The sequence below is a fragment of the Carassius auratus genome, chromosome 44 (genome assembly GCF_003368295.1).
Source record: "Carassius auratus strain Wakin chromosome 44, ASM336829v1, whole genome shotgun sequence".
NCBI lineage: Eukaryota > Metazoa > Chordata > Actinopteri > Cypriniformes > Cyprinidae > Carassius > Carassius auratus.
Window position 1 is genome coordinate 7522175 of NC_039286.1, and position 16167 is coordinate 7538341.

At 36.3% G+C, this 16167-nt stretch overlaps 1 protein-coding gene across 3 annotated transcripts; it reads right to left on the reverse strand.

Moving 5' to 3' along the window:
• Positions 1–1167: 1167 nt before the first annotated feature.
• On the reverse strand, positions 1168–11918 carry LOC113062325 (trafficking kinesin-binding protein 1-like). 3 transcript variants are annotated; one of them, XM_026232096.1, is made up of 13 exons: positions 10675–10905; positions 9757–9833; positions 9084–9251; positions 8778–8866; positions 8416–8517; positions 7326–7488; positions 6929–7066; positions 6060–6136; positions 5724–5930; positions 4659–4912; positions 3612–3899; positions 3290–3392; positions 1168–3215 (listed from the first exon to the last, which is right to left on the reverse strand). In XM_026232096.1, exons 1-13 carry the CDS (start codon positions 10712–10714, stop codon positions 2420–2422), a joined length of 2502 nt encoding a protein of 833 aa, XP_026087881.1. In that variant the 5' UTR covers positions 10715–10905; the 3' UTR covers positions 1168–2419. The 3 variants fall into 3 exon arrangements, with proteins under 3 accessions (XP_026087881.1, XP_026087880.1, XP_026087878.1); XM_026232095.1 differs by lacking the exons at positions 6929–7066; positions 10675–10905 and adding an exon at positions 11610–11918 and having other exon boundaries at positions 7356–7488; XM_026232093.1 differs by lacking the exons at positions 6929–7066; positions 10675–10905 and adding an exon at positions 11610–11918.
• Positions 11919–16167: the final 4249 nt, after the last annotated feature.

Consider the following 16167-nt stretch of genomic DNA (forward strand, 5'->3'; position numbering starts at 1 on the left):
CTCATCCTGTCTGGGATAATAAATTGCTTCATTTCACTTCTTCAAACAAACAATAACCACACAGCTGCGTTAGGAGAAATGCGACCCATTCAGAGTTCAAATGGAGGAAACATTCTGACTGACCGAATCTATGAAACCAAGTCCAAATCATCCAAATGATGAAATAAAACTATTCATTTCTAAACAGAAGTTTTGAAACATATGTATATATATATATATATATATATATATATATATATATATATATGTGTGTGTGTGTGTGTGTGTGTGTGTGTGTGTGTGTGTGTGTGTGTGTGTGTGTGTGTGTCTGTTACACATAAATTTGTTACATTTTCCTGGGTAAATAAATATTACATAAAATAAGATAACAAATATAATTCTATTTTGTATTTTATTAATATTATTTTGTATTTTATTCAATGTTTTTTTAAACTAATTATACATTTCATAGTGTTTTTATGCATTTGAATGCTTATTCCAAAATAATAACTTAAGGCAGTAACTATTTGAACAAAATTCTGGAAACAGCTTACAGTAAGCTTTCATTAGGTAACATTAGTTAACATGAACTAAGAATAAACATAGCCTACTTCTACAGCATTTATCAATATTACTTATTAAATATATATATATATATATATATATATATATATATATATATATATATATATATATATATATATATATGTGTGTGTGTGTGTGTGTGTGTGTGTGTGTGTATGTATATGTATGTATATATATATATATATATATATATATATGTATGTATGTATGTATGTATGTATGTATGTATGTATGTATGTATATATATATATATATATATATATATATATATATATATATATATATATATATAGCCTATTCTTTTTTTAAATTCACCCAAATACAGTTTTTTTGGGTGAAGACAATTTAGTTGACTTCGTTTTTATTTAACGGTTGTTTATCATGTTAAGTCCTGAAATAAACGTGGGGGAATAACCATATAACGCATTTACCAATGTTAAACGTAACAAAACTATCTCAAGAGTAAGCTTCTTTAAAGAAAAAATATTAAGAGATTTATTTGTATTTTTTAAAAATAGTTTTTACTGCATAAAAAGAAAAACATTTAATCGTGAAACTTTACATCAAAAGTTTTTTTTAATCATGAAAAACAGTGTACAAACTTTTAACTGGTAAATGGCCATCAGTGGGAAGACAAGAGAATGAAAACAAATGAGGACACACTGCCCTCTGGTGATCATTATTGGCATCTACAGACAATAACCTTCACCTTTATTTCTCTGCATATATTATTTATTTGAAAAAAGTTTACACAAACATTATTGCGTAGTCACTAATCTAAAAGCCTTTTATGACCATTACCTGAGAGCAACTATCTTTCGAAAACAGGTGGTGTTAAACAGTACATTAGAACGTCAAAGTGCACATTTCAATAACATGAAACAACAAAATGTAAATTAATAAAGAGAATAAAACTGCTATTAAACACAAGTGCTCATTCGAGTTTACAGTGCTCTCCCACATTTTCCAATTGTTCAATAAAAACTCTGACGTGGCATGACTAAAATACAGGCACTAGCTTTTTTTAATCATAGAAATCCAGCAAGACAGCAGCACTTTCTGAAATCATTCCTCAATTCATTCAAGCACTTATTAAATGAAAAACAGGAACAGAACACCACTGATCTCAGATCCAAACACTTTCATATACACTAGAAATGCCCTCAGCATCGAAAACTTAGTTCTAGTTCATAGTGAGTACATGTGACTGTAGATTTTGGTTTTTGATTATTTATTCCTTCCTGCATGTGGAATGGGAAGTCAAAGTGAGGTCAAAGGTTACATACAATCAGCACCATCTGTACAGGATACACATCACATTAGATTCCACAGGGCAAATCAGGGAGTTGATTTGAAGTTGATTTGAGTTGATTGAAAATTCAAATAACACTCTAAACTTCCATATGCATATGTATGTGTTTTTTATATAAGGAAAAAAATTAAAATTCTCTCATTTACTCACTCTTATGTTGTTACAGAACAATATGCATTTGTTGTCTTTTGCTGAACACAAAACACACAAAAAAAGTTCAGTTTGATTTACTTTCTTCTGTGAAGTGCAGAAGATATCTTGAAAAAGGTCTCAGTATTTTTAGTTTAGTTTTTTTTTTGGCCATGTAATGAAGGTCAGTGGGGTCCAGTCGTTATGAAATATTCTTCAAAATACTTTCTTCTGTAAAGTCATACAGTGTGGAACAACATGAGGATGAGTAAATGACAATTTTCTTTCTTTTTGCTTTTTTAGGTGAATTATCACTTAAAGTGCACTTTTTATTGTATGCTTTTTACAAGTTATGTCTTGAATTCTGTGTTCGAAAGTTAGTGAGGAACGATCCTCTAATTGTGTGATTTATTATTATGCATAACTCATTATTTGAGACTTGTTTTCTTGGGTAGTTAAGGAGCCAGTAGCATTTTGTCCCCTTGAGGGCCGGCCCTTCATTGCCATACTGGCACCAACCATAGCAGGAACGCTCCATTTCCTTCTCATACCTTCATTTAGTGGACTAAAGGGGGACCCTGCCCTCCGAAGCCCACCCAAAGGACCTATAAGTGAGCTTGGCCTTGGAACCCCTCCCCCTCTTGCCCCAGAAGCCCCAGGGATTGCCAACCCCAACCTTTTTAGTTTATCAACTAAATTAAGATTATACATACTGATATTGATTTGACTCTCACAGTCTTTAGCCTGACCCCCAGATACCCTCGCCACCTCCTTCAAAATGGACCTTGCTGGCTTGGAAGCCAAAAAGTTTTCATAGGACGGGCTCTTAAAAGAGAAAGATGTGGAGATATCTACATCAGAAACAGCCGAAATAGGGCTGGGAGTGCAGCAGATGGGGGAATGAGGCGGAGTGGTGGGACGAATCTGGTCAGGAGGTGGAGGAGGAAGAACTGAGGTAGAGTAGAGGACCCCTCCGCTTCCTCTATCCCAGCTGTGAGGCTGGTACACTGCAGCAGAGATGCCCCTCTCCTGCAAGAGACACACAGGGCCCAAAGATGTGCTGAAGGTTTTGGTGGAGTCTCGCAGGTTGGTGAAAGACTGAGACTGAGACTGAGACAGACTCATTCGCCGAGGAGTACACGGCGTGGCGGCAGGTGTCGAGCGCAGACTGCTTGACATCACGCAGGATGAAGTGGGGACGGGATTTAAACTGGACAGAAAAGCAGAAAATGAAGTGCTGATTGGCTAATCCGTTATTGTCTCAGTAACAGGACAGTACATTACCTGGGTGTCACCCTTGTAAGTTCATCAGACGGATGGAGGATTTTGCAGGTGGTGAATGTGTAGGTTGAACATGTATGAGCCATGCATTTCCCTGTGAAATACACTGGAAGAGATACAAGAGCTGACAGTATTCTAAACAGATTCAGAGTTTATTTATTTGGATTTGAACATGGATTTGAAACAAAGTTAGAAATTTCGATATAAATAATTTTTATAGAACAGAAATTTGTAAACTTGATATTTTAAATTTGTTCAATATTTGATCAATATTGCATCACATTCCAAATTTTTTGAGCGTAAGACACAAAGGTGGTTGACTTACTTGAGAAGCCTACGGAAGTGTGTCCTGTGCTGAGACATGGTGACGGGGAGGCTGAGGGGGCGAGGCTATGGCCAGGAGGGACGCTGGGACTGGATGTAGTTGTAGTGGGAAGGTTCTGGAAGTATTGCTCTCCAGGCTCATCTTCCTCATAGTCAGCATATTGATATACTTCCTCCAGTTCCAGCTCCAAGGGACGGAAGCCTTTTGGGACCACACCAGGTCGAGCATCCAGGATACCACCCAGATTAGGCTGAGCCAACTGCTGCCAGTGCTGAAGCGTAGCCGAGCCTCGGAAAAGAAGAAGACATGAGGGATGCTGAGAAGAAGAACTGTGTGATTATATAACCTAATTTACACAGGTCAGTGTGAAAACACACACATATTAACAACCGTGCAATGATGTGATAATGAAAACAAAAGAAAGAATGAGAATATCAAAAGGAATAAGATGAAGTGACTTTATTGAAGATATACTAAATGAAAGTGCAGAACAAAAGAATTGAACTGAAATGAAAGGTGAAGAAAATACAATAAAGTACAAGAAATATGAAAATATTGAAGACTGAAGAATAAGACAGACAAAAGTGAAAATATTAATTTTACACTTATTATACATTAGGTGGCCTTAATAAAATACAAAAAACACCCCCCCCCAAACTTTGTATTTCAGTCACTACTTTATGTAGAGTAAGTTCTACACTATATTACGTCACGTCATTAGAATATATATGACTGATCGGACTCTTTCACATCACACATACATGGTTTAGCGTAGATAAAACACCTTTTTCATCCTATTAAAGAGCCTTTATACTATATAGGTATATGCTCGACAGTAACAGCAAATGCAAAATAATTATCCATATTCAAGACTTCATCATAACCCGGTCGCTAGTGTAAATGTATCCAGGAGCGAGACTCTCTAAAATATGAGTGTTTGCGGGGATGCATTAGCCCCCACAGTGATTTGAAAAGTAGTGGGTGGACGTGGCCTGGAACGGTAACGCAGGAATATCTTAGGATAGACATTTTGGGTATTTCGGTCACCTTCCAGGGGTTTGACAATCTGGAGCTTGTCTGGAAGATAGGGCCGACTGGCCCAAGCACCCAGGGACATGATGCTCTCACTGTGCACCAGCCTGTTTGAGTTATCTGCACCGTCTGCTGGATCCAGATTACACCTCTCTCGCTCCCGCTCAAAGAAGAGACGCTCACTCAGACAGTTCTGCCGTCGCAAAGACAGTCGCCTCAGAGCAAGTTGGAGCTGCTCCGAGCCAGATCGCTTCTCAGGGGCATCCACACTGTAGTCAGAGAACAAGGAAAGTCGTATGACTGAAAACAAGGGTCATTCTCAGGAAACTGTGGCATTTGATTCATTTAATTTAAAAGAATGTGGAAATTAGTCACATTATTTCATAGCTTTGACTTTGATTATTGTGTAATGCAAAATTTCAATACTTTTATTCTTAATTGTATGATTTACCATAAGGAATGGCTGGCAATTTGCAAGTCCCCACAACATGGTTTCATTATACATTCATAAAAAAACACATTTTAGGATAAAATACTGAATTTGACACTAAACGTTAAACCCTGTTATATTACATGATTCCTCCCTTTTAAAAATTGTTTGACGTTTTTAAGGTTGAAATGTGATGAGGTGAAAATTGAGTTAGTCTTACAGTAAATTTAACTTTAATTCAACTATTAATAAATGTTCACATAAAACAATAAATAGCTGCTCAAATGATAAATCAAAATCTCAAATGTAATTTAATTTCTTCATTTGGGGTAGCAAAAAAAATGATCTATCCAGTACAACCCTATCATAATCAAAACTATTATACAATAATCCAATGATTTAAAAAAATGTAAACTCAAAGAAACAACAATTGTATTGTAACAATTGTAATAAGTGTAGATGGGAAAAATATGATTTATGGAAATTCAGCACTGGACTTTTAAAATAAAATAATAAATAAAATTGTAAAAATCCCTGAAATCTTCTAGTTCAAATGCCATTCAGTCGCATGAATATTGTAAGCAGCCTAAAGGTCAATTTACAGTTATTTGCTTACAGCCTCTGTAAACATGGCCTCATAAAAGACTCACGCGGCATCTGAGGAGCCAGTCTCCTGGAGCACGCTTTGTTTATGGTTATCAGGCGCTGTATCATTGCCACTGCTGTCAGAGAGGGCGGAGCTCAGGGAGGAGAGCGTCTGATTGGATCCCGGGATCTTAGTACTTGAAATAGCAGATCGCTGTCTGACGGACTGGTTGATGTTCTTCTCAGTCTCAAACACACGCGTATGATGAACCCTTGAGACAAAAGCACATCTTGTCGCTGACTGCAAAGATAAATCAAGATATTAAACTAATTCAGGTTATGACAATAAAAGAAAAAGCGCTGTGTGATGGAAAGTTAAAAAAGAGAGAAACATTTCAAACCTCTGTTCTTCATTATCAGGATTCTCCAGACTCAATTCCTTCCTCTTGGTTCCCTCAATTTCAGCAGCCAGGGAGTCCTAAAACACATATGCACACATGCTTATTTAGCTATTAACATGGGGACATTTTATAGACCTCTATTTTTTGTATACAGTTTGCTATAAATACTGTAATCTAATCCACACTCTAAACCTAAAAAAAACTTTCTGTATTTTTATAGTAACAAAAAAAAAAAAACTTTTTCTTCTTTATACTGTTTTTACCAATGAGGACATACACAAACTGAAGTTTTGTCAGATTTAGCTCAATTTGCAGAACAATTAAGTCTCCAAAATATGGTTAAGTAGGTACACACATACATTTGGGTGTTTATTAAATTTGCAAATAAATGTCAATACCAAACCAGTTAGAACTTGATAATGTTTTTATTCACATAGCTACAAGTACACTGCCATTCAAACGTCTAAAAAAATCATATTGACATCAATGTTTTTGAAAGCTGTATTTATTAGACTAAAATGTATTAATTGTGAAATAATATTACAATTGAAAAGAAATGGTTAATGAATTTTCAGCAGCCATTACTCCAGTCTTCAGTGTCACATGATCTGACAGAAATCATATTAATATGCTGATTTGGTGCTTAAAAAAATTCTTATCATTATCAATGTTGAAAACAGTTGTGCTGCTTCATAGTATTAAGGAAACTGTGATTCTTTGATTCAATTTGAAATGTTTTGTAACAAAGTCTTCGCTCAATAATCTATATAAATATATTTTTTTAAATCCTTCTGATCCCAAAATTTTGAACAGCAGTGCAAATTGACTTTTATTGAATACATTAGTTATTTAACTGTGTGTGTATTCACCATGGGAAAAAGTCCCAGAGGGTGATATTGTCGAGGGGTTCCTGCGGACACACTGCGGTTCCGTAGGTTCTTGAGCTCCTCTTGAGCCTCATTAAGCATTTCAATGCACTCTGAGTATTTCTCCTCCAGCTCCTGCAGCTGTGTGTGTGTGAGGAACCAACTATTGTTAATGACATTTACACCGAATGAATGAATATATTATGAAGATATGTTTTTGTAAGATTAAATGTGTGGAATATTGTTTATGCTGTATGAAATAAAGTACTTCGGATGTAAGCTGTCTTTGAGCATCTTTAGCTGCTGTAAGGTGCTGAGAAAGTTCTTCATTCTCAACAGCAAACTGTCAAAAACTTAAATCTTAGCACATATTTATCTCATGTATTTACAATTCATTCACCAGTAAAGTGAAAGTGACAAAATGATTCACACAGTTTTGGATTTTTTCTGCAGGTCTACTATCTGAGAGAGAAGGTGTGTGATTTCCTCCTGTTGGCGAGAGGCATCTTCTGTTTTTTTGGCCAGTTCTTCTGCTATACTGGAGATCTGGATGCTGGACTGCCCTGTATGAGAAGAAAAGGTGAACTTTTGTTTTGAATTATGTCAAAATATAGAGTGCTACACCTCCACCTAAGCCCTAAACATAGCATCTCTCACTTAGCTCCCTGACGCACTCATTCACCAGCTGCTGTTCCTTCTCCTCATATGACTCTGTCTCAGACTTCAGCTGACTCACCTAGGGACAGAAAGAGAGACTGGTACCACTTAAAGATCAAGTGTGTCTTATTTTTGAAGTTAAAACATGAATAAGTAAAACTGTTTTAATCTGTGTAATTTCTAATACATCAAATCAAGATGGGATATTTAAAAAAAAAAAACATCTTTGTATGGTGGAATCAGAAAACGTCCAGAAACATGAAATACCATCCATATGCATAACATATATCAATTTGCTCGACCATTTGCTGGTTGTTCACTGTGAGTTCAGAATGACTCGGACTAACAGCGGTCATAGATATTCTGTAAGATACTGTGAGCACGGCATGCATGCACGCACAATAGGAATCAATATTTTTTTCAATTCACAGATGGAAATTAGGCAGTGGCACATACATTGCTCCAGGCCAAATTGTCTTTCCTCTTTTGCATTATTTTGCCAGTTGATGTTCCTCATATTTATAAATACACACTACCATTTCAAAGTTTAGGTTATTTCTTTAGTGAAATTAATACTTTTATTCAGTAAGGTCCCATTAAAATAATTTAAAAAGGCAGTAAAGACATTAAGAATGTTAAAAAGGAAGTTAAAAGCTGTTCCTCTGACATTTCTGTTAGATCAAAGAAATTGTTTTCTAGAAGAATCTTACCCATATATATATATATATATATATATATATATATATATATATATATATATATATATATATATTATCTGTGTTATTATTTGTGGATTTAATTTATTTATTGTTTGCTTTCACATGTGCATGTACCTCTGATCTGAGAGAGAGATTTTCCTCCTCCAGGTCTTGAAGTTCAGAAAGTCCAGAGAGGAACCGCTATGGGCAGAAACTCCTGCCCTTCCCTGTTGCCTCCTGATCCCAAAACAAAAAAGAATGTATGAATGAAAACTCAGGCCTAATACGAGCACGTTGAAATATTCCGCATACTTTATTTTCATCATAGACCTTCTGCCCGATTCAAAAGAAATAAAAATTGTTGAAAATAGTGGTGCATTATAAATTAAACTACAGCTGAAAAGTCCTTAAATATCCTAACTGAAGCCAATAGAACCAGCTCCACTGGCCTTGAGCATTAGATAAAAGAGGACAGTGTTATAAAACAGTGGACTGACGTGGGTGATCCAGACCCCTCTTCACTCTCCTCCACTGCATTAGTGTAGAACTGCAGGAGCTCGTCTTTTAGATTCAACTCATGGTGCAGCTGTGCAACATATGTACAATAAAATGAACAAAATATAAACAAGAATGAATTCATTGCTCACGCTTCATTGCTGATTACCATTACTCATATCATCAACTAACACACTTGAACTGTAGCCATAAAAAAGCTTCTAAAAACTGAGAGCTGAATTCACAAAGGAACTGCAACATTTTTGCACACAGGATTTCAGCAGGAGCGATTTTTTTTCAATTCCCACCGGAGAATTTGACACTTTCATCTGAACATTGTAATGAATCTGTTCATGTGCCTCCTCCCTGATGGTGCCCACTTGTTCCTCCAGGTATTCGTTCTGCTCTGACAGAACACGGTTCCTCTTCAGGAGGGACTGACCGATGCGGGCAGCAAGCTCCAAATCCCAATCTTTCTGTAGAGTTGAGGAAAAGATTTGCTAATACACTCAAATTTAGGGTTGGTAAGATTTTTATAAGCCTCACCAAGGCTGCATTTATTTGATCAAAAATATAGTAAATATAGCAATATTGTGAAATATTATTGCAGTTTTAAAAAAGACAATTCTATTTCAATATATTTTAAAATGTAATATATTCCTGTGATGGCAAAGCTGAACTTTCTCCAATAATCAGTAACACAAGATCCTTACGAAATCATTCTAATATGCTGATTTGACGCTCATATTATAATTCCTTATTATATTATGCAAAAAAAAAGTGTGTGAAAACATTTTTTTCCGTATTCATAGATGAGTTGAAAGTCAAAAGAACAGCATTTAAAATAGATTCTTTTTGTAACAATATAAATGTCTTTACTGACTATTTTAATCAATTTAAAGCATCCTTGCTGAATTAAAGCACTCAAACCCCATAATCTAGAATCATAATAAATGCACATCATTTCTTTCTAAACTTCACCTCCTCCAGAAGTCTTGTGACAGCATCAATGTCATTGTAGGTCTTAGTCATCTGGCCCACTCGCTCAGCACATAGCACTGAAACACAGACCGAAAAAACACTGCTTAAACAATTTCACCTCAACCTAAAATTATGAGCAATGAGGAAAAACTCTTACATAGACCTGACTTAAAACTATTATATTATATACAATATTATATTATACTTGACTTAAAAATTATTGTGAGTTAAAAACTCTCAAGCTTACAGAAATCTAATGTGAGTTCAGGCAACTGGCTTGCTGACCTCGCACCATCACGCTCTTACAATAACATCAATGACAAACCATGCGCAATTTGCCCCGGCGACTGTTTCCATGGTGCTGTTACCCAGCAACTCCATCCACAGTCAGCCAGAATCAGATCAGCCACAATTACTGTTATATCACAAGCTCATGCATTCACACACACACACACACAAGGATGCAAGGATGTGGGCAAGAGGAACTTATTTTGTTAGGAGGATATTGTAAAATATAAAGTTCAAACTTCAATATGCTAAACTGAATATACAGTGAAGTCTTCTTCAAAAGGTAAGGTTTGAACTTTACATCTGCTGGACAGTAAATACTGTCAGAAAAAGAAATTACCCTAGACTGAAAAAACAGTAAGACAAGAATGCTGTCCTCTCTCATTCACACACAAAGCCATCCAGAGGCCTCAGGCTACACTCAAAGAGGACAAAGAGTAAAAAGGAGAATGTTTAGCTTTAAAGCACTTCTAAATCTCATCCAAATAATTTATAGATAAAAGTAGCCCACAACACACGAATGAAACAACTCAAAATTTACAAAAACACCCCTGATATTGAGAAATCAATGGGGAAACCACTCAAGGAGACATGAACCCCACACACAAACACACACACACATTTCTTTACCATTGGCATACTGCTCATAGCACCAATCCAGCTTGTGCATCCTTCCACTCCCTCTCCACTCAGCAGAGAGGACAGGACCAGACCAAACCAAATGTGAGTGCTACACTTCCTTCCTCCCGTAATGCTATGGAGGGATGCTGAGAGTGTGGTCAGTTACAGCAAGAGTAGAGTGACTATATTTAACTACGATGAGAGAGAGCAAGAGAGAGAGAGAGAGAGAGAGACTGTGGGAGGAAGAGAATGAGAGAGAGAGAGAGAGAGAGAGAGAGAGAGAGAGAGAGAGAGAGAGAGAGAGGTTGTAGTGGGGAGGGGTGCTGGGGGGGGGGGTATATGACGGCAATGTTGACATCACAAGATCAAATGTAAATGTTACACACTAGACTATAAACTACTGTGTAAACTTGTATGGGATATTCATACTATGCAATGTATTTTCATGCCCCTGTCATACTATGCAATAAAACACGAGATCACAAGGTTTGTTTTTGTAATGGGCGTGTCTAAGAGTGTGTCGTCATGACGTTCCTTCCTCCGAATGTTCTGCAGAACCTTGCGTAAACAATGTCGGTTCTATAAAATATCAAGGTGAAAGTCATCATAGCTTGCTTAGTATAGACCCAGCTCCCAACCCAATTTTGAGAATAGATTAACGGCGATATTTTTTTTATCGCCCGATAAGAGTCTCACGTTGACGCAGCACATTAACGCCTTTAACGACGGCCCACCACTATTAGAAATAAGTAGTTATATCAAAATATTAACATTTAGAATGTTACATGTTTTTTATAAAATATTTTTAAAATTATTATATGTAAAAAAAGACATTTACATCCCTTGTATAATACCTCTGTAGCCAACTGAGGGCCATGGCACACAGATAGAAAGGCACTCGCCTTGACCCTTATCACTTGCTTTATTTAAATGCATATAAACACCTGTAAACAGACGGATTCTCTGCGTCCTGCCCTGCTTTCTCCATCTCCAGCCCAACCTGTTTTCATGACAGAGTAAAGTGATAGAGTTGAAACACACAAGTACACAATTACCCACCCACTGAAAAAACACTAACCCTTGGAAAGGGCACTTTGGTATGTTTGAGCATGGCATTCTGGAGCTCCTCCTCTGGCAAACATCTGAAGGAAAAAATGTTGCCATCCTCTCATGCGGTCGGGACAAATGTGTCATCAAAGTAGAAGTGGATGTGCCGGATTATCCATAAGGGCACTTGGGCCAGTGCCCAGGGGCACCAACCATTCTCAACAACTAGGGGGGCACCACGTGACACAAGCTTTAAAAATATTTTTCGTAAATTGTTTTATTAACTTGAAATTCTTGAAAGACCATACATAACTCGTTTATGAACACTAACTTAACAATAACAATAATAAATAAATAAATATTACATGACCAGTGTTGAGTTGGTCCACAACAAGTACGCGTAAATGTGTCATTTTTTTTAACGGCTACAGAAAATGAATCAAAATGGACAGACGTCAATTGAGTGGTTTTGCAAAAAGAAATTTTAAAGAAAGACAAGGACGCTTGACGTTTAGCTACAATTCAAAATGTTCCAGGGATCGAAAGTTTTTTTTAAACGAGTGAAGAATGAGCTCACGACGACAATGACACAGAAGCGATTGACTGCACTCCTCCTGTTTAACATTGAAGTTAAAGTTAAAACATTACCAGAGCGCCCTCTTGCGGCTGTAGACGGTAATGTTTTCTCTTGGTTCTTGGTTCTAAATAAATGCGACTCATAGTCCAGTGAGATTTATATAGACGGTTTCAACGGCAACAACATAAACAAACGTTACTGCTCATGAGCGTTTTTGTGGACCTAACTTAACTTCCGGTAGACTTCTAAATAGAATCAATAACTATACAGCCAAGTCCTTCTAGAGTAGATTTTTTTTTTTAATACAAGCAAAATATATTTGCTGCGTGGATCGGGCATACTTAATGAAAATGCAAATTCATTCTTTGCCAGCAGGAGATGTTTTAAATCATATCAAAATCAGGCATATTTATTTCATCTTGCAAAGTAACTTCATCTGTTAGCGTCTCGGATGCATCCATCTTCTTACGACTGCGTTGCTTAGAAACCCTACAGTTCGCGCAATGCGCACTGGGAATTGTAGTCCATTGTTATTGTAACCAAGACAGGTGGGTTTTCATTGACACTTCTATTCCCCAAATTTTGAACGTCAGCGTATGAATCCTATATCTTAAAAAAAAGAAATGGTGGAAATGTTTTGTAGCCATATATAAATTATTCTAAATAATAGATTATATAGAATAATATAAATGATTAAGTCTATCAGATGTCTGATCTCATCTATATCATCAACATTGTTGACAAAATTAATTAGGGATGCCACTAGATGGCAGTACAACACAGTGCTCAGGTAGACGATTTAATAGCACCACAGTGATGTAATCGAAGGATCGTGTCTGTTGACCTAAGATTGAAAGCATCATAAACAATGTATGAAATGAACAATGAAATGTCTTTTACAGAAAGCTAGCATACAAGCACACAAAACACACCCAGCCACTCTATGGCATTGCAGAATTTATAACTATTCTAGCTCTCTTTTCAAATGTGAGCAAACTCACCTGCTCACACAAAAACTATGCATCACTCAGCAGTGACTTACAAGCCTGAGCACACACTTCTGCTCACACGCACATAAACATACTGTCCCCACTTCTCACAGCCTTAACATACTCACCCACATGCACACACACATCTCTCACAAACTACAAACTACTTTATATATATATATATATATATATATATATATATATATATATATATATATATATATATATATATATATATATATATATATATATATATTTCCTGTATGTGAGATGTGTGTGTTTATTGCACAGGGTAGAAGACAGGACAAGAAACAACACATCTGTGAAAGAATGCAAACACACATACTCTACAGATATAAAAGAGGGAATTAGAGATTGTCTAGTACAGTCATTTCTACTACAAATGGGTAGTTTCACCTTTAAGGGATTGCTCACACAAAATGAGCTTACCCTCTTCCTATCTTGCAGACTTTTTTGGTCATTGGGACATTAGAGATATATGAAGAATGTTTACACTCACAAAAAGCACAATATAGCTACCTAGAACTGATCTTTTTCTGCTATATTATGAAACCATATGACAGATTCTATGAAAGTAACAGACTGAAATATACATTGTTATTCACTAAATCGCTTGACAGTCATGACACACAGCAATTAGTACAAAAGAACTGTATATAAAAAGGTATAAGTTCTTACATATAACAAATATATAGTTTCAGCTTACTCTTACAAAATCAAGAACAAAATCAGATTTTTTAATATAAATTTAATGAAGCCACTGTAAAGTGAATTGTTTTATTTTATATCATAATTGCTCGCTCTAACTAAACTATAGTTTCACTTTAAATGAAAAAATAAATAAATAATGGATTTCAACAAATTTTCCGTAAACGTGCATACATTGCTTCTCGGGTAAATGGTGGAGACAGTCTTGCTGAGAATGTAAAGTAGCCTAAATAGCCTACAGAAACTTTCCTGAACAAGAACACGTAATGTTTAGATTTGTTACGGTCAGATAAATGCAGATAAACCTTGTGCTGGTGTATTCTATTCTAACTCTTTAACCCGATACGGACTGTGTGTGTGGGTGTGAGTGACAGCACGTATAGGGTTACTCACTTCTGACTTATCCTTGTTTCCAAAGAGGTCATTCTCTCCCCTCACTTCTTGCCTGAACTCACTGTTATCTGAGGTGAGTCACCTGGCAGGCTTGTTTGTGTTCGAAACACATATAGATACACATCTGTCTTTCTTGAAAACATATTTTTCGAAAGCAAAAGTAAACTTCAATTACAAATGCTGAGATCCCAAACAGTATTCATGAGGTCTTCAGAAAACAAATTTACCGGGAAAACTAGTTTGAAAACATCTTAACTCGAGTGAAAATCCATAAATTGTGGGTTTTGTAGCAAAGTTTGGAATTCCTTTTAGGAAATGACTAGTTGTTTTGAAGAAAGAACTAAGCACTCACTTAACAGTCCAGCCCAAACTATAGCACATCTCTGTGAATAAATATGCAAATGATGTTATTGTGCTGCTAGTTTAATTTCCTCTTTGTCAAAAGTAATGGTTCTTACAGCTCCGCCCCCTGCTGTGAAACTTAATTAGTATTTGTACAGCCTGTGCCCACACTGTCACTCAAATTGCACACACTATTATTTATGAAAAAGACTTAAAGCAGAATGTGACTGTATATGTGTCTGATGGGAAAAGAGAGGCTAGCCTGTGAAAAATCCATTCCCTTGTCTGCTCGCTCTAACTAGCCCGCACAGCAGGAATCACGCTTTGATATGTCTCTTATTTGTGAAAAAACTAACAATTGCACTTGCAAACACGTCCAAGCATAATGCGACAATCAGTTGACAGTGCGCACTTGGACTATTTTAAGCCTTAAGCCTCCCTTTACAGTGCTGTCTGTCTGTCAGTATGCAAACGCCATGAAGCATCTGTGTTTGTGCTCATATGAAGGTTTAGACATAGATGAGGGCAAAGCAAGAGTCTAAGTATATATGTGTGTGTTTTGTGAGTTAGTCTGGTTAGCGCAGAGCATTGATGATGTGCTCTGCGGGGGGTAAGCCGCCTCATAAATCTCTGGATTTTTGCTCTTTCATGGAGGGTCTGCAACAGGAATGATAATGAAACATGAGAGACAGTGTTCCTGTCGATCATACGGACACATGCGCACACACATTCTCAAATATCTACTTTAGGCATCTCTTCGAGCAGCCCGGTAGAAATAGTGTCGTGGAAGTGCAGGCCAAGGTGGCCAATGCTGGATATTTTCCAATGAAGTTGCAATGTGCAAATGCAAATAAGCATTTCAATTCATACATCTTGTTGTCTTCATGGCGTAATCCTCGTGTTCTGTTCGGGGTCTCACAGAATTCATTTTAATTGCTCAAAATACAGTGAAATATCAGGCTGCTGATGAAAAGGATTCCCTTTTTTTCTGTGGAACACAAAAGAAGATATTTTGAACAATATATCAACTGCTGGACCTATTGACCTTCATTGTATGAACAAAATATAATGATTAAAGGGTCTGGAAATTTGTGAGTGGGTTTAATGATGAGATAGTTTCAATCTTAACGTTACATTGCACTCTATGATTATATGTCTGGTGACTGAGACCCATATTTTCTATTGTGATTAAAACAGAAACAGCATAACTGGATACCCTTCTCGTTTCCAAATGAGGTACTTGCTTTTGGTTATTTGCTTATAGTTCAAACAGATGGTTACAGTAAGTCTTCAATAATAACTATAGGTCTTATGGCTTTTGATTAAGTTAGAGGAACTTATTATAATAATTTAATGGGAAAATAAAGGATTTTTTTTTAAAACTGCAGTTGGTTTATTAAATTAAGAATTAGCATTGGGTTTCTG